This window comes from Fistularia commersonii, chromosome 4, assembly GCF_037954325.1.
Source record: "Fistularia commersonii isolate RoL2024-O1a breed Wild chromosome 4, RoL_Fcom_v1.0, whole genome shotgun sequence".
NCBI classification, from domain to species: domain Eukaryota; kingdom Metazoa; phylum Chordata; class Actinopteri; order Syngnathiformes; family Fistulariidae; genus Fistularia; species Fistularia commersonii.
This window is the reverse complement of record NC_141287.1, coordinates 9,292,154-9,312,139: the sequence shown is the minus strand read 5'-3', so window position 1 is coordinate 9,312,139 and position 19,986 is coordinate 9,292,154. Positions and strand designations below refer to the sequence as shown.

Below are 19,986 nucleotides of genomic sequence, written 5' to 3'. Positions count from 1 at the left end.
TACTTTGGATCGCATTAAGAGAGACTGACAAAGTGTGAAACCAAGTGGTTCAGAAAATTTCACAGTCTTTTATGTGTCGGGCTTATCTTTGAGTAATCCACAGCTTTCAGATCACCACTGCAATGTGGGGGGGGGTATATATTTGAAGACAATATTTTTTGTGTTTTTGTTCTGTTATTCTACTTGGAGGCAGTGGCTGCAGGGAGGTTCAGTATGCAACAATAGGATTACTACTGAAAATAGATTGTTTTTTTGTCTGTTTGGTTTTTGGGAAACGCAAAATCACTTGCACCTCTGTTGTATTATTTTGTACAATTTGAACCATTATATTCAATATATCAGCAGCAGATTTTATGTACATTCATGTATATATTCATGTATATATTTGGAGGAATTGGCCATTTTATTTTGCTGCTCCACAATGAATTTCCAAATTAAATAAAAACTACTGAAATGTGCGGCCTTATATATAAACTGCCAGTTTAAGCCTCTGGTCAATGTGAATCCTCAGTACCAATGTTGTCTCATTTTCACTAATTATGTTAGTCCTAATGTGTATGATAAAACCAATACTGTAACTTTTACTAAATTAAACATACAACCCCTACTAATCAAATACACAAGAGGAAAATATACTTACACAGATGTTTACTTTGCATGACAATGCAGCTTTGGCTTTAGTGGAGCAATTGCTATCCTGAGCTTCATTCCTTCTAATTTAAGTGAGTAACAACTGCTGTAGCTTTATTGCAAAGGAGTGTTTTTAAGGAACTTTTAGGAGCTACTATAACACCCTTATGCCACATCAAGAGAGTTAAACATGAAGTTGCTGCTGTGCAGCATTCACAAATTACACAAAATCCCTCTCTGAACATAAAAACATGCAAATGGATGCAGTTCATTTTTAATTAAAAGGGTCTCTGCAGCTAGTGAGTGTGTATGCATGTCCGCGTATTCTCATGTCTATATGTGATTGTGTGTGTGTGTGTGTGTGTGCATGTACAGTATGTGCATGTGTTTGAGTTGAATGTATGCAAGACAACGACTGAGAGCAGGATTCATGAGCAATTAAACTTGTATTGACACATAAGATTCACACCCTGCATAATTTATTTAATCAGTGTCATGTAAATTCCGGTGTAGAACACAACACACACAGAACTCCTTGGTGTATGTGGTGTCAGGATACATCAATATAAGAGAAATGGGTCATAAATATTAGACAGGCAAATATTTTTCCAGTTCATACAGTAAAGACTTTTTGTACAAAAAACATATTTCTGTCTTGGAAATAATAACAATAATAATAATAATCATAAAAAATACAGGTAGACGAGACACAAGAATCAATATGATTGTAATGTGGTGAGACCCACTCTATTTGAAACCACTTTCAATAAATCTTCTCTCTTTGGATCAGCACCATGACTGACAAAGCAGCCTATGATTGTGCACACGCACCATCTGGATACAGGACACCATGAGCTCAGGTTGGAGTGCATGATAGGAAACAAATGATGTGAGTAGGTCCTATCTGCTGTGACTGAGGAGGAGTTGGATCAAAGATGGCTGTGGGTCCAAGGAAGTGCACCAAAGTGTTTTATGATTGGCAAGTCTGGCCAGCTTCCTGCTGTAGCAGCATCTCCTCCTTGCGGAGCGGGAAGGTGTCAATGGTGGTAAATAATTCAGCCGCTGTAATCGGGAATGGATAGCGCTGCTTGTCGATGCCTTGCTTGTCAATCAAAACCATTTGGAATGACCTTTGTGAAATCTGGAGCAGCAATCTAGGAAATTACACACCAAGTAAGTAGACGTTGCAAGCGAGTCAAGGTGATATTTGTTGAAACTATAAAAGGTGTGCGGGTGTGTGTACCTGAGTTGCAAGGACAGCCCTGCTGGCATGAGCCTGTGTCGAATTCGACCAACCTGTGCGGGGTAAATCCCTACCAGCTCGATGACCGTCACGTGCCTCATGTCCAGTCCACATTGGGCATGCTGCCGCAGGAGACACAGAAACAAAAGTGGCTTTGACGAGAAGTGAAGTAGGTAAATTTACCTGAATCCAGCTCCTGGAGTTGGATCTTCAGAATGATGAATGAGAAGAAAAAAATTCCAAGGGGATTTCAGCAAAACCAAGCAACAAATGAATGCCCTCTTTTATTATGTAGTTATTTATTTAGCTCGATGAAAACCAGAAAATTAAGTTGCTCTCCAACTTTCTCGTAAGGATTCCTTGAAATGAACTCCTGTTTTGTGACATGTAAAGACTTCAGTGTCTGTTTACTTTAAAATCTGTAAAAAAAAATGCCATGGCAACAATGAACCTGCCTGATCTACTGACTTAATACTGCAGCTGTAACTTAATTTATGTCTTTTTGTATTGTTGCTGTTGGATTTTTAGATTTTGTAAGAAATGGCTTATGTACTGGAAGATTTCTTTCAGTGAGTTTTATTAACAAACCGTCTGTTAGGGGTTTAGGGGAGGTTGATCTGTTCAGATTAAATTCCCTAAGAATTATTTGTTTTCTCTGGCTTTGGTTTTCAAGGAGAGCAATGTTTTATCAACATGTCCAGATTTTGTTTTATCCCGTTCTTTTTCCTGCTCAGCAGAGAAAAACTGCTTGCTTCGTTTTCAAGTCACAGAAGTAGTCATATAAGTAAGTGGTAACTATAGTAACTATAGTAACTCTACTAAAGAAATTACTTTTGATATTTAGGCATTAAGTTGTCTACTTATTGAGCATCTCAGCTGGGAAACTCCAAAATAAGACTGGGATAAAAGTTGTCCTACTGAATTTCCACAACTGGCATATACAGTAATCAGGATTGTGCAAATAGTTGTTTATATTGTTGATATTATTCCCACTCAAAGATATCTTTTATATATATATTTCTTCAAATAAATATTTATTGTCACAGTTTCACACAAATATCTAAACACAACATTATATTTAAGCGGGATTTGTTAATTCAGCATAAAAATGTGGTAAGAAACTCAAGTTCAACACTAAACATCAATTTCTCTACCTTTCTGACACTGAGGGAAACAAATGACTCAATTTGGCTGGTTAAAAAACCTTACAATAGGAAATGATTGTATTCTTAATTCTGCAGTCCAGATGAAAACAGAATTATGATCTGTGTTTTGTTTATTTAAAACACGAGTGGGGAAATTGGTTCATTTCAAATTGGTTCTAGGCTGTAGGGAAAACCAATGGCTGTAGGGAAAACTCTAATACTGAGGTTTTAAAAAGCTGATGAGTGAATGGTTGTCTGTCTATATGTTTGGCCCCGCAATTGATTGGATAGATTGGTCCAGGGTTTACCCCGCCTCTCTTCTGATGACAGCTGGGATAGGCTCCGGCATCCCCTGACACCCTGAGTGCGGGATAAGCGTCTGGCAATGGATGGATGGATAAATGGATGGATGGATAGACGGATGGATGTCATGCTTTAGCTGATCGCTTCTTATTTGATAATGACAAGCACTGACAGATTCCAGGAGTCTTTGCTCAGGTCTCTTCCAAACTGACTGAATTTTCCTTCAGGTAACAAACCATTCATCTCTGACTCAACAATTTCTGACAACCCAACCAAACATGCATCCCAATGTTGCCTGCCCAGAGACAGTGTTAGTATCACAGCAAACGTGCTACGTGAAAAGCATTAGAGAGGACATTTGTCCCCTCTGGTACCCTCATAAATTGCACAAGCAATTATGTCTCTGTGATTCATAACTCACCTGTAAGTTAGTCATTTGGAAGCGGTAATTATGATTGGCAGCTGTGGGGGCTGAGATGATGAGCAGTCGGCGTTTCTCATAGAACTGGTCCAGCAGCGCGGCAGCAGTACGAACTCCCACATTAATGTTCATGGCTGTAAAGAGGTAGAATGTAAAATGAATGTATGAATTCCAAGCTACTAAAACAAGAATTAATTACTGTTTAATTACTGAATAACTGAATTCTGTCCGTCAACTCAGCAGTGAGAATCAACAGACATATAAATATCCTGACGGTGAAACAATGAACTTCACCGAATTACAAATGCTAACAGCTGCTGTTACACTTACAACACCCACAACAGCATGGAAACCCTGGAATCCCCACAAGGCAACAAAACATGACTGACAACAAGTCATAAATAAAGAAAAAAATGCCTCCTCCAGAAAGACTTTTCTGTCAGCATAATTATTAACTATCAGAAGGATTTCATGACACTTAATATTGATTCCAAAACTGTCCTGTGGAACTGATCTGGTTCTTGCCAACACATCCATATTGAAGGCTGCGCTGGCAACCTACAAAACTGACTGACTCACACAAATCTCTAAACTTGTTTATGACAACAAACAAGACCTAGTTATTGCTTGAAGTATGATTTATGTGAGGTTACAGCAGATGAAATCAAAAAAGCTCTATTTCATCAACCTTTAAGGTCTGGATCTATGTGTTTATAGAAATCAAATGTGGGGGTGGTCTGTGCCTTTGTGTCTTTGAATGCGCCAACATTATACCTAGTTGGTAAGAAATGATATGAAAAATGTAAAATCATTGTTGTACAGAAAGTACCAGGGATAACATATGTTACATCAACGGTTTCTTTGTTGCCTTAACAACAGTCATGTGTGGCAAAATTATATTAAAGGCTATTCTAATTGACAGTAGTCATAACCACACAGACACGCACACACACATGCTCAAACTTTGATTTACAGTGAGATAACCATAGATGCCATCTGCTGTAGACCCAACAGATGAAGAAAGAGGAGGAAGTCTAACAGGATGTACCACAGCCTGGGTTTGTTGGAGAAGAGGGGAAGGGGAACCATCAAAAGGCCATAATAACACCCTGTATGTTTTGGTCAGTCTTTGATTACTTCCTGTTTGGCCTTTTGAAACTAGTTCTGCCCTTTGTGGTTTGGTGGATCTAAGTTTGGAGCATTGATGTCTGCTTAGCTGTGTTGTATTAGTTACTACATTACTTCGGAGTTCATGGTCCTCTGGTTCCTTGTACTAGTTGGGTTATCAGAAACTAGATCAATAACTTACAAACTAAAGAAGAAGAAGTTGAAGAAGAAACTCCTGGAATTTCATGCCAAGAAAGGTAAAATACAAAATGTCTGGGTCAGTTACCATGGTAACTGCCTCCATGAGGCTAATGTGAGCTAACAGATCCCTGAATATTTCTCTAACTCCTAACTATTACTTCCTGATTCATTCACTTCATAGGAGAGCTGGCATAGATAGGTATTAATTAACAGAGGTTATCTGTAAGAGCCCGAATCCAGATTGGATTTCAGTTTGTTACTAAAACTCTGTTAATTTTATTTACTGAGCAGTTAATCAATTTGTATACAGTAGCTGTATGCTGAATGTCAATAAGTGTTCTGTCCAGATGCCAGTTATTCAAAAAAAAATTACAGCTTAAGTGTAATGTTTCTCCTTTCTTTTCTACCATCTGCTATGTTCTCCACTGTCTCCGGAGAGACCGACAGTCTTAGGATAGAAGTCCAAGATTGATTTCTGTGATCGATGGAAAGCCATTTTCTCCTTCGCTGAGCACGAAACAAGGAGTCAGTAGAGCACGGGTCAGCCGAGGGTCCGAAGCGGTGTTAAAGTGCATACCTGTGCAGGTGGTGTCTGTTCCAGACCAGCTGAGTCCATACTGACACACTCGGGCAGCACTGCCCTGAATCTCGTAGCCACCAGTGCAGGTGAAGTCACATTTGGCACCATAGTTGTCTTTATCGCTATCACACTTCATATATCCATTGTCAGGGGCGAACAGTGGGCTACAGCGGCGCACTGCATTGAGCCACATTAAGTTAGGGAGGCAATTACAGAAAGCAAGATTAAACAATACACATTTTAAATTCTATTAGGATCAGGACTTTGCAGCAGAAATTGAATTCTTTTTTAAAAATGTGTGGTGGCCACAGGCCATGTGATAATCAGATCAGAACAGTAGCACAAGGTCACTATCAAACTTGGCATTAATAGAAAATTCGCAGTACATCTAATAATTGCAGATTTACTGGAAATGAAAAATAAAGTGCTAAAAAAGCCCTTGCCCGACAGAGATCGCTTTATATACAAAAGAGCTCGGATCTTTTCACAGCTCACCTCGCACTCTGACACTAAAGCGACAGGATCCTTTGTTCCCTGCACGATCAAATACAGTGTAGGACATCTTGTGAAGCCCCTCGGGGAAGTTAGATTTGGAAGGTTTCCCTTTCAGGATAACACTGCAAGAAATGAAAAAATTCTCTGTGACATACCTGTCTAAAGAAGAATAACACACGGACTAGACTTTCATAATGCAACTTGAGAGCAAAGCCTTGGAAGGCGGTGCAGACACAACTCACTCTGTCAGGATGCCATCAGCGGTGTCCATCCCCTCCGGTGTATCCCAAGTCACCCTTGCTGTCAGTTTCCCGGGCTCTGCCCATTTGTCCTTTAGATTCGGACACTTGATTTTTGGAGAATCAATATCTGAAATCAGCGATAAGGATGACTGATTAAAAACATTTAATGCAGCAGCTGTAATAGGACTATACAAATTTAGGGCTGATTACCGCATCATTCATAATCATGTTTTCTTTTGTTTAGAATATATATTGTTTGATATAGGTTTCACATTGTAGATTTATTTCTGTTATTCTTGTTTTCAAAACATCTTTACCTTTGTTGATCTATATTTTTGTTTCTGAAGTCAATTTAATTCCTCTCCCTTCAACCACAGGGAATCTCACAATCTTTGTACTTAAGACCTTAAAACACTTCATAGCCTTGACTTTGACACTTTATGGTTTTATTTGTATTTCTTATACTCCCCCCCTTTTTTTTACTGTTTATACAATTTCCTACTATTATTTATTATTGTTATGTTTTACTTGAAACTCTTGCACAACAATTTCCTTCGGAATAAATAAAGGTGTTCTTATTCTTATTCTTATTCTTATTCTTATTCTTATTCTTATTCTTATTCTTATTCTTATTCTTATTCTTATTCTTATTTTTACAAGGCCTTCTTTTATTTCAATCATTTCCTATTTTTAGTTGGTTGACTTGCTCATCAATTTGAGTCATATTTAAGGAGCCAAAAATATGTTCTGGTTTTATTAACCCTTCTATGACATACAGATGCCTACCTGTGGACAGTGGAGATTGTCTTGGCTTTTTAGAAACACTAATGGACATTTTTCTGTCACTGGCAGAAACAGGATTTGCAGTCCAATCAAATCAACAATTAATTGACTCAGTTGCTGTGAAATAAATTATTCCATTAATTGTCAAATAAATAAGTAAATATCATAAGCTGCAGCCTTGGAATACTTGTAAGGAGGAGTCATAGAGGTGTCTTTCAAAAACTGTTGTAGTAACAACTGTAAAAATCTGACTACTGACTGTTACCAAAGACAGAAACCTATTCAGTATGTTATGGAATCACTCAATTTTTCAAAATGTCATTATTTGGCACATACATGCTTTGAATGAAATTGATGACAGACAAACCATAGTGGATGTGTTTACACCAGAAGACCTGTTACTTTTTTCAGTCATCACACATAGACTTTCTATTTCATCAAGTCATCTTCAGCTTACTGCATTACGCTCATTTACCATACTGTCACATTTCAGTGAGGCTCAGCAGTATCAGGGCGGGCTACAGATGATGATACTCTCAGATGATGATAACTGCAACAAACACAATTCTATCACAAAAGATTGCAGAACAATTCATTCTGTTGTTTTTTTCAATGGTCTACATGATTTACTGTTATATTTTTTTCATCTGGTTGGCAAGGTTTGTAAGGGCTGTGCATATCTAAATCATTTGCCCTGTTTCATTTTGTTTTGGTAAATGCTAAATGCACCAAAACCTTTCACAACAGTTCCACTCAAACCACTGTGCGAGGCCGAATGTGGAAGCGAGGGCAGGAACGCTGATAAATTTGTGGGGTTGTGGCTCATTTGGTAGAGTGGGCGTTCTTCCAGTCGGAAGGTTGGCAGTTCCTGATGGACTGGTGGGCAAATGCAAGATGCTAATATTGGTATGTGTGTGTGAATGTAATCCAGAGTAAAGCACTTTGAAACCACATCGGGAGAGACTGCTACATACATTGAGACCATTAACAATCACTGTGGGAAATCACTGTGGCACAGTCCAACTATGCAATGCTTACCAACGCAGGTCGGAACCGCAGCACTCCACTGCTTGGTGTGCTGACAGGTTGCTGTCTTCAGACCTTTCAGGCTAAATCCAGGGGAGCAGAAGAACTCACAGCGAGAGTTGAAGTAGGAGCCGTCTGAACATTTGTAGCCACCATTATCAGGCATGCTCATCTTTGGACAGCGAATCTCTGTAGGATACATTTTTTTACTCTTTCCTTCAAGGTATTTCAAACAATGTTTAACCACATATGAAAACAATGAGAGGACCAATAACATTTATGACTGACATTCTTTGTCAACATTTTTAAACTTTTTTCAGTTTTTCATCCAGATTTGTAAATTTATGCATTCAGCTATTTTATGGTCCTGATCTACTACGGCACTGTTTTTCTTGTCCCAAGCACTAAAGGCGTATGAGGAAAAAGTGCTCAAGAAGTCAATATTTGGATTGAAGAATCAACCCCCCCTAAGCAGGAGAACAGGGACAACCATCAATAATGAACACGATGCTGAAAAATTCCTAGAAAGTGCTTTACACTAAGATGTGTAATAAATAAAGTCCATTATTCTTTAACGACCCACAAGATGACTCTACAGGCACAGTATTTTGGGGTCAGTGTGGTTTCTCACCTCGGCAAGCGTAGTTAGACGACCAGTGTTTGCTGGCCATACACACCACCTCTGAACTCTGAGACTCGTATCCCTGCTTACAGCGGATTTTGCAGCGCGTTCCCATAACATCCTTAGAGTTGTGTCCTCTTGGGGTGCGGCAGCTCACATCCCCATGTTTAAGCTTAATGGGGGCACACCACGGTGTCTCTAAAACCATCCAAAAACAAATAGTTTTCCATCATTATGTCAAAAGTACTGTTTTGTATTTTTTGTACTTTTTTGTATCCTACTTGGAATTGGAAGAGACAGAGGTTAATATCTGATTTGAGTACAATAAACTTACCTGATGATAAGACCATAGAGAGACTTGATTTACTTTACAGTGAGAAAAACTCACAAATCATCTGAATCCAGACAGATTGTGAATTTCCTTTTACCTTATTGGCAACTTCCCATAATCCAACAGTAAGTCGTGAGGCGCAGGAAGATAATGATGTGCGATGTTTATGATTTATATGACCTCATGACAGTGAGAGTTGATTCTAACAGATTAAACTGAGTGCGGACATTTTTATTAAAAAAAAAAAAAAATCAATTAATCTTGCGGCCTCACAACACGAAGGACCCTGGTTCAATCCCGACAACGGGACCTTTCTGTGCAGAGTTTGCATGTTCACCCTGTGTCTGTGTGGGTGTTCGGTTTCCTCCCACATTCCAAAAACATGCAATAGGTTAATTGTGAAAAAAAGGGAAGATTGCCCTGAATGAGTGAGTGATTGGTTGTCTGTCTGTATATGTGGACCTGCATTGACTGGCTACCAGTCCAGGGTGCACCCTGCCTCTGGCCCGATGACGGCTGGGATAGGCTCCAGCATCACCCGCAACCCTGAGTGCAGGATAAGCGGGAGAAGATGGAATTGCATACTAAGCACTTTACTATTCAGTAGTCTGTATTTTGAAGCTACAGTAAGTAGCTAACTAGTTAAGTTTGGCAATAAGATTGGAAACAGGAAAATGCTAACATAAGCCAGTGAAAGAATTACAAAATTTGCAAAAAAGCGTTACGGAGCATTCATTTACCATATAATACCATATATTTACCATATAATATTATCTTAAAATGATTTTTGTCCAATAAATCTCTCTTTTAACCAAGCACTAACCATAGAAAAGTCGGTTGCATCAAAAGATTAAAATAAAATTGCCCATATCAAATTGAAAAAGCAAAACTCTAATATTGCACAACTTGTCAGTTGATCTCTGTATAAACAAACTAAAACACTGTAAAAGAAAATTCCAAATTCCAAATTTCTATGCATTCCAGCTCATTTTCATTTAAACCAATTTAATATTGTATTTCCTTAATGTCATTTATTACTTGAGCTCCTCACTGTAAGAAAATAAATATCATCGTAAACAAGTCAATTGTTGTGTTTATTACATCAGTAAATGCATTAAGATTTACTAAAAACATCACCATATCCCTGAATTCTGCCCTCGTAGATCATTGAAAAATGGGAATGCACTATGCTTCAGGTTTAGCCTCATAAAATCACTTATTGTTGAGTTTCAGGATGCATTAAATTTATTTTAAACCATACAATACATATTCAAAGGGCCATTAGCTGCTCTCAACTGGCAGAGGTAGGAAAGCAAAAACACAATTCTTATCCAAGTGAGTCAAGCACTTTCTTATACACTGTATTTCCCCATGACTCATCCCAAACTTAATTTATCCCTGTCAAAAGTGTCAAAAGTGTTTCTTGTCACCTTTTCTCCTCCCATACTGGATTCTTCTGCTCATCTTTAGAAAGCGCATGTAAAAATTCCTAGTTTCAGGCCAAGTTTGAGAGCCTTAATGATTCTATTCCAACATCCAGAAATACAAATCTGCAGTTTATTTCCTGCTGGCTCAGGACAAACTCTCAGCCCTGTGAACTAACACATGCACGCACACACACAGACAGACACACACTCACACACGCACAGCTTAGGCTAATTTTTAGTTGGAATAAAAATGAGTATTCATTACACAGCAAGCCTGCCTCATTCCCTCTTTCTATGTATGTGTGTGTTGGCAAACTCTCCGCAACCGCTGAGCAAGAGAAACTATAATTCACTGGAGCTTTTACATAAGAGGAATTTGGTTTGGCCTTAGGATAATATTCCTCATCGATCTGACCCACACTTAAATGTTGGGAGCTACTTTGACGTAACTGTGTCAGTTTACAGAACTGGCAGAACTGACCTGTGTGTAATTATGTTTCCTTACAGGAAATTTATAAAACTCTAAAAGAGCTTCTATTCTAGATCTGATAATGCCACTCATATTACTGTTGAGCAAAAAAAACATTTATGTCAATTCAGTAGAGCAATAAATTGAGTCGGAGTGCATGTGTGCAATGGAGGTGTCAGATTGAGATTAGTCACCTTTATATCTATACCAGTCCTCATCGTCTCTGTGGCCATACTGTCCTGATCCTGAGGATAAAAGCATAGAAGAAAGAGAAACTAAAGAAAATGCAATGTTTTTAAGCAATGTCCTGGATTGACCAGGATCAAGCTTAAAAGATTGCTCAACATTTGAAATAGACCCAGAGGCATGATTTGGATCTTTTCAGCAGGATGCATGAAGAAAGATGAAACCACAAAGGATCATCTTTTTCCATCTGCTTTGGAAAAACTAACCTTTTAAACAACAATGAATTCCTTCAGTTTGGCGATCGCGTGCCATGGCCCCCTGTTGTACTTACCGTATGAAGTGTTTCATCAAGTCATTTTAACTTCCACACTGGGACAATCACAGACAATGAAAGATTTCTAAACGGCAACATAGAGTTAACTTTCACTGACAAAACACAAAAGTGCAGGGGGGCCTGTGGTATGGTAAGAAAAAAAATTTGAGAAAGGGGATGGGGGGGGGAACAAGAGGTCACAGATTAATAAAATATTGGAAAGAAGGAAGGAGTGAGGAAAGAGTTAAAATGGGGGAAGGGTGTTCAACCTTGGCCTCAGGATGTTATGAACTCTGGTGTGAATGTGTCCTCTGTTCAGGGTCTACAAGGGAGGAGTGTCCCACCTTCCAATACCTTCACATATCAACTGCTTGTGGAGCTACGATGCTTCTACCAAAATAACTGTAAATCTACTGACCCTGCATTGTTACCGATGACCACTTTTTTGTCAGATTTTGTAAAAGCTGTCTGGACCAAAATGCCATCAAACACACACACACACACACACACACACACGCACACGCACACGCACACGCACACACACACACACACACACACACACACACATCCTCACAAGATGTGTGGATTTAAGTGACAAATCATCATTTGCTCATAGTCCATATGGAGTGAGTCAGATTGACGTGTTGCGGGTAAGGGACAAAAATGGTTTCCAAAAGTAATTACAGGTGTGTGTGTGTGTGTGTGTGTGTGTGTGTGTGTGTGTGTGTGTGTGTGTTTCTAGCAGACACATAAGCAGGTCTTTTCAGACCAAGAGGATATGGAGGATGGCTGACCTGTTCTGACTTGCTGGAAGGTGTTGGAATATAGCAATGAATTAGCACAATGCAAAGCCCAAGTCACTGTAAAACATAGTCATTTTATCTCTAAATGATTGTAGCAGAGTGTCTTCAACGAGTTGCTATTACATGGAAAACATTGTTTCTGTGTTATGGGGCGTAATGTTAGTGTTTTGATGACATACTCAATGAGTGCAAATCACTGCCTTCATCATTTGCCAGAAGAAGTTCAAGCTTTTGCATGTGTGAGTCCACCTCTTTTTGTGGAATATTTATACTGTTTTACACAGACTGGTCGATTCTTACTTTGACTTCTTTGTGAGAAGTTGTTCAGCTGTAAAACAAAATCATTGGACATCGTAAAGGCAAATAGATCCTGACAAAACTTTTTTTTTCAGCAGGAACCATGACCTTTTCATTCCGTTTCTGCCATACTGGACAAGAGGGACATACGGGGAAACTCAGTGTGTGAGATCTGTCTCCCACCATGCTACATAAAACAAATCTCTTACAAACTCTAAACAAATCCTCGCTCTCTGCAAAGGTTTATTGTACAAGCCAGCAGACACACAGAGAGAACCACAAACAATATTGGATGCTTGTCAGACCAAATGGAGGCCAACCAAAGTGAAAGAGAAAAAAAATCAAAAGCACACTATGGTTGGAATTAATTTACTGGCTATTTGAGCTAGAATAGCCGCCCTAGCATTCATCAATACACAAATGCACAGTGCTCTGGAAAGCTAGCTCTGAGAGTGCACCAACAGTTGGAGGTAAGAACCAGAGCAAATCATCTGCACACAATGACACCTTGATCATAAAATTATGCTAATAATATCAACTAAAGTTTTCATATATTTTGTTGGATTCCTCCAGGTTCTCTGATTTCTTCCCACAGTTCAAATAATGCAAGAATTTATTGGTTAATTGGAAAAAAAATGGGAAAATTGACTTTGCGCCAGTCAATTGCAATTGACCGGCGACTCGTCCTTGCTTTACCCGACCCTCTCGCTCAATGACAGCTGGGATAGGCTCCAGCGTCCCCCGAGACCCTGAGTGCAGGATAAGCGGCAGACAATGGATGGATGGATGATCAGCTAAAGTTAAGCAAACGGTTAAATCAGTTAAACCGATTCTTCAAGCTACCCTCTAGACCCTACAGTATCGTCTGTAATAAGCTGATCCCAGCTCCCCCCTGTCAGCTGACAAGCCAAGCTTCCTTGACTAGTCACCTGTCAATTGCAGGGCCACATATACAGACAAGCTTCAAATTCAACACATTCAATTGGCTAAACTTTCAAATTGCTTCTTCGCATAATGATTTTGACTTCATTAATGTCAGCCCTGTTGTCACTGATGCTCTGCTGTGTTCTCTACCTTGAGCGGGATATTTACGACTCCTCTCTTTGCCAAACCCTTTCCATGTAGTATCACAGAATGCAAAAGAGCCTCCACAGAAGAGCCATAATGCCACACTGAAATACTGCAATATAGTGGTGATTATGGCGGTTTGGCAAGAGAGGATCTCACCCCATGTCCTTCTCTCTGATAAAGAAGGAAAAAGAAATAACTGAAGGCTGGTCTCACATTGGTGACCCAGCTCTCTCTGGCAGCATCTGAAAACCTAGCAGCACTCTGTGGTTTGGGTGAATCATATATCTCATTTTGCTTTGCCTACAGCAACTGATAATGACCTTAGACAGCTTTGCCCTTTTTAACAGATCAGAGGTGTCGAGTCAAGTCATACGACCGGCACTCAGGGCACAGTTTTAATCCGACATGAAAAAATAATCATTAAAGACTTGATGATGATAAGTCACTGATTTGTGACTTTGCTTATAATTGAGTATTATAGCTTGAACGAGTTAATATTCTCCCAAAGCCCATAGTGTTTAAAAGTAATATAGAGTATTCATCACCAAGTGTTATTAGTCTTCACTGCCTATACTAGTTGCCCAAAAGGTCTTCTGTTCTTTTCACTTCCAGCAGTTGCACTTCACATGATGTGAAGTTTTGACATTTTTTCACAAATATCAATTGGTAGCAGCTTGTAATCCCATAACTGCAACAAAAAGACATGTTCTGCTACTGACTTTTGATTGCTTTAAATGAGACATTCAAGGCAGTAAATCATAATTATGGAGTTTTCGGGCGATGAAGAGTGACTGAATGAGGGTGTGATTTTTGGACACAGCTAAAAATGTGGCAAATAGCTCTGTAGTTACATGATATTAACTAGGCCTGGCCAGATAAAAGTATGTGAGTTTAAAATAAACCCAGGAAGATAATGGGCCTTTGAGGTTTGAGACCGCTTTTCTTTTATATCTAATAAATCTGTCAGAACAATGAAGTGAGATCTCCCATCAGTAAGTTTGTTCTGTTCATTAAAAAAAAAAAACTTCAAAGGGGTTCTTTTGTGAGAAAATGGCTAACGGTGATAGAGGCATAAAAGATTGGCAAACCCCTGGGAATGAAAATCCTCTCAATTATACAGACTCATATGCAATTAGCTTTTCTCTGTAGGCTTGTAACTGTTACTGTCATTATGAGCCTATTCTGTAAATGTTAAATCGTAATCACAAGCCAACAGAGCAGAAACAGCAGGAAATAAATCAGGAGGCAGTTTCTGTAACCCCCATTTTCAAAGCAATACTTTCTGTTGACAGAATTGATGTTATTCCACTATTTATACTCTGAGGTGTTAAATTTCCTTCAGCAAGAACACCATACCATGAATAATGTGTAAAATCTAACATCCCTCGTACAGACTATAGAAAATCTGTTTTCATTAGAGTAGGATGACGCACTGAAATGAATAAGCCTGTTAGCTGCGAATGAGTAACTGAGAAAGTATTCATGCAGACAGACTTTGCTCCATTAACATGTCTTTTCTTAAAACTGCACAAATCAGGTTTACAGCAAGTAGAGTAGTTTGGATTCCACCATTTGTCTAAGATGACAGTTAAGTAATCTGAACTCAGATTACTCAGGGTGATAAATGAAACTGAACGGAAAATGTAACCCGGTATCCGATTTCATAAAGTGGCTCAGCCACCTGTAAAGGAAACGGGTATAATGGAGCAACTGATTTGTGACAAAAGTTGTCCATCATAATTGCAAGATCATGAGCTTACAAATCCTTATCAAAAAGTGAGGTATACTAGCTTATGGCTTTTGAACATCTGTGAATACAGCAGTCAGCAGATGAGCAGGGTCAGCTGCAGCCCTATAATGAGTAAAGGCGGATTTATACATCTGAGTCAAATTAAAGCCATAGATTGAAACGTGGCTACGCAAAGCCACATGCCTTGTGCTTTAACCAGGGCGTAGCTTGACATACACCTCCTTGCACATTTAATTACAAGCGTGGCAAAGCCGACCGGGTCAATGGTGGAATCCAAACAGCAGCGCCTTGTCAATTACACACATCCTCCTACATTTCTACAACACCCCGCTTTGCGAGTCAATGAATGTTATGTCATCCAACCTTTCGTAGCCTCGGCACCAAAAAGTGGAGGATGGGAAATTGTTTCAGTCCAAAAGTTCAGATTCCAACACTGCCTGCATAAAGCATGAAGTGCAGTTTTACATTGAACTGACAGAGAACAATACAACAGGTTTGCTGATCATAGACTTCTATGGAGTCTCTTCTGAAACCAGTGGAGTCACTCTGGTGGCATTTTAGTGCTTGGCTGGCCTGGTTTTTGGAGGGTCTTCCCATTTCTATTTTGTTTGCGTGTCTGTGTGTGTACATGCATGCACGTGTAAGTAATCTACATTTTATGTCGAGACAGAACTGCACTTTTTGTGAGTTCACTGTTGTAAGCAGTTGGATGATACAGACTTTGGTACATTTATAAAAACATTGTAATACTTTATTGATCCCCACTGGGGAAATTCAAGTTTATTGTTGTATGTCTTGAGTTTTTCAAATGAATTATTAGACACGTGTCACACTGTTTTGTTTTAACATTCTTACATATAATCTCTAACGTAAATAATGTGCACCTGATGTTTAAATTCCCTCTGAAGGGGCCAATAATGCATTTCAAATGAAAACTGGTAAACTAGCTATGGCAACTGTCCTGTTGAGAATAGCAGCTGCATTTACCCCTTTATTGAATTTATAGCTTCCATTTCATTCTACTGCTGTTGGTTCCTGGAATTTATTTTAAAATAACTTATGGATCTTCTCTGATGGCAAAGCAATTAATTTGACTTTTATTTTGCTTCAGGGATGGTGATTATATTGGTGTATGCCCAAGTTACTCCCTGTGTGTGTCAAGGATCTTTCTGCCCAGACCCGCACCAGTAAGCGAAGCATCATGGAAAATATGATTGAACTCCACAAAGCAATTAACTGTTTAAAGCTCTAGTGCAGCATGAGACAAGCTGTCAGAAGAAGTCCCAACTCTTTCCATTTTAAAGAACAGTGGCCATAAGGTCCAGCAGCACTCAATGGTGGGTATGCACACACAAGTGATTAACCACCAAGGCAAACACAAACACAACCCTGTGAAATAAACTCCTCATAACACACACTCACCAACGTACACACACACACGCACACACACACACACACACACACACACACACACACACACACACACACACACACACAAACAACACACACTCCAAAGTTCCAACAATCTGCTAAATAAGGACTTTTTGGTTTGAGCTCGAATCTGCTGAGCAGCTTTTATCGTGTTTCAGCCTGTATGATTATAACGAGCTAACGAGCCTACACACAAGCATGTACACACACATACACACACACACACACAGAGTTAAACAATAGTGTCCAGCAAGCAGCATGAGGAAACAGGATATCTAGGCTGGGAAGGGGTTATTGCCAAGTTTGTGTGTGTGTGTGTGTGTGTGTGTGTGTGTGTGTGTGTGTGTGTGTGTGTGTGTGTGTGTGAGAGAGAGAGAGAGAGAGAGAGAGAGAGAGAGAGAGAGAGATGTTCAGTCAACAGAAAAGTGTTCAAACCTCTATTCAGGACGTGAGCTCTGGTGAGGGCATTGCTCACAACAGAAATCTCCGAAAGAGAAAACGGGAAGAAAAGTTTTGCACATCTGCTCCATTGCTTTCATTTATTTGCAGAGAAAAGTCCCCCAGATGCACACTGCACTCCCCCCGCCTCACACCCCCTCCACGTACCACAAACGCGGCTCTCCAAAACGACCGGGAGCCCCGAGGCCGTGCAGTTGCCAAGTCGAGCCAAACGACAACGCGTCCATTCACACAAATAAACAAAGAAATAATTAAAAAAAAACCTGTACCGAAAAGGCAAACTCTTTTATAAAGGACTTTGCCCGATCTGCTTTATTTCTTTTCGTTCTTACCTTCGTACACGGAGCAGGAGCAGAGGTGCAGAAAGAGGAGCAGCAGAGGCCACATGTCCAGACCGAGACGCGGGGACGGACGCGCTTCAAAATGTGAAGACCTCGCAGGAAAACTTCCAACGCATTCCTGCTCCGTAAGGGCCCGCCTCTTGCTCCCAAAAAACAGGGGAGGATTCTCCTCCAACAGTCACAGCAAAAGGGCTCTGCCAGCCCCCATGTAGAGCTGCCTCCTCATCACCACAAGGGACTCACTGTCAGCTTCATTCCTGCACAGATGCCCCCACCCCAAAAAAACAGCTGGACAAGTTTCCACGTCACACTTGAAATTATGCAAACGAATGTTGACCTCAAAAACAGTAAATGTAGGAGATTCTATTGCCGCACTCTTTGACATTTGAAGTAATAACAAGAGCGGTAATACAGTTTTGCTGTTGCTGTCCCCTTCAAAAGCCTTGTAATTGCAATGCTGCCCATGTTAAACCATTGGTTTCCACCCTGTGGTCTAAAGCTGAGCTCTGACGACTGGATCAAATGGATGTGTTGGTTTACCTTCTATGGTTGTTATGTGTTTGTTATGCTCCCGGAATCTGGCTTTGACAGTCCATTTTTATTAAAAATGGTCATAAATGTAAAGCTACCGCTGTTACAGGAGTATAAGGTCCTTTCTGCCAGCTGCTGTTCAGCTGTTTAACACCCAACTTTGCCCTCAATAGATATCTTTTCATTCATTCTTTCATTCACCCTGTCATATTCATTCATAAACTCACTCACTCATTCACGCACCCAAACATCCATCCGCCCAGACACCTACAGTGTCGCTGCAATAGGGGTTGTTTTACGCTGCTGGTTGCCACTTCTGCTTGTTATACTGCGTCTATATTCTTTATAATCTGTATTTCTTGTTTATTTTTATTTGTATCCATCCATCCATCATCTGACACCTATCCTGCACTCAGGGTCGTGGGGGATGCTGGAGGCCATCCCAGCTGTCAGGGAGTGAGCGGCGGGGAACACCCCGAACTGGTCGTCAGTCAATCACAGGGCCACATATACAGACAACCATTGACTCATTCACTCACTCAAGGAGGTTTTCCCAGTTTTTCCAATTAACATGCTGCATGTTTTTGGACTGTGGGAGGAAACCAGAGAAACCCACGCAGACACAGGGAGAAAAATGCAAACTCCTCACAAAAAAGAAAATCAGAATCGTACCAGATTCCGACGTGCTGCGAGGCCGAAGGGCAAACCCCAGATATGCCCCAGATATTTATAGTTTTGTAAATTATTTACTACCTCTACTGCACCATACAATTTCTACTGTGTGTGAATTGAAATTTCCCCACCGTGGGACAATTAAAGGACTATTCTTTTTGATTTTGTTCCATAATAAGATAAGATAAGATAAGACAAGAACAACTTTATTAATCCCGAAGGAAATTGTTGTGCCAGAGTTACAGAAAATATAACAGAAATAAATGATAAAAAGAAAAGGCAGAATTAGAAATAAAATAAACTATAAACTATAAAGTGTCTCAGTGAAACTATAAAGTGTCTTAGTACATTTCCAGTGTTCCGACTTATGTCAATGTGGAGGCCATGACAAGCAATTAAGTTCTATATCTGATTTTCTCAAATATATAAATGATAGTATTGTCATAACTCATGAGACTTCTCACCAGCTGCAGCTTGTATTAATAAATAGTGATTTTAATTTAGTCGAGAGTGTGTCTTTAAAAAAGCAGTTTGTTTGAAGTAGCAACTTAATGACCTGATTTTTTTTTCTCTGCTATCTCCAGGATTTTACCATAAAAACACATTAATAATTTCTCGCCATTAGGAAGAGGGAGGGTGACTTAAAAAAGAACTGACAAAATACGTCCTTAGAATATAGGCTATCATGAACTGTCTGGAAATTGAGGGCTCTGTCAAAGTTCTGTTACCATGGTTATTCTAAATCAAAACTGCTTTTATCTCGATCAGACTGTCACAACATGCAAATAAGTGAGCTTTATTTTTCTCTGGTAAAGGCAAATACACATCTGTGTGCAGATTCCATGGCAACATTCACTTCAAAAACCAAATATTTCTGTACAAATACTCAAACATGCCCAAAATGCTCACTTATATAATGACTCTTTATTGCACATTAAACTGCATGTCTTTTGTTTCTTCAGGAAACACTGGCTGGAACAGAAAGTAACCAATTTTCTGAAATGTAACAGTAAAGAAAAAAAAAATCTAAAAATATATTTTCCATCAAATCTGGCCTGACATGTTTGGAAAAGATTCAATCAGTGAAACTGTTGGCCAACAGAAACA

At 39.5% G+C, this 19,986-nt stretch overlaps 1 protein-coding gene across 1 annotated transcript; it reads right to left on the bottom strand.

Annotated features, from left to right (window-relative positions):
• Positions 1-1,078: 1,078 nt before the first annotated feature.
• srpx (sushi-repeat containing protein X-linked) lies at positions 1,079-17,894 on the bottom strand. Its single transcript, XM_086145177.1, has 10 exons — positions 17,668-17,894; positions 11,220-11,270; positions 8,808-8,996; positions 8,189-8,365; positions 6,368-6,494; positions 6,126-6,247; positions 5,628-5,807; positions 3,743-3,876; positions 1,874-1,995; positions 1,079-1,784 (listed from the first exon to the last, which is right to left on the bottom strand). The coding sequence occupies exons 1-10, from the start codon at positions 17,720-17,722 to the stop codon at positions 1,601-1,603; spliced, it is 1,341 nt and encodes a 446-aa protein (XP_086001303.1). The 5' UTR covers positions 17,723-17,894; the 3' UTR covers positions 1,079-1,600.
• Positions 17,895-19,986: the final 2,092 nt, after the last annotated feature.

Coding starts and splice junctions, on each gene's coding strand:
- srpx (XM_086145177.1), bottom strand. CDS start 17,722: ATGTGGCCTCTGCTGCTCCTCTTTCTGCACCTCTGCTCCTGCTCCGTG. Junction 8,997..11,219: donor GGACTGGTATAGATATAAAG/GTGACTAATCTC, acceptor GGATGGTTTTAG/AGACACCGTGGTGTGCCCCC. Junction 1,996..3,742: donor TCCAAATGACTAACTTACAG/GTGAGTTATGAA, acceptor CTCCTGCGGCAG/CATGCCCAATGTGGACTGGA.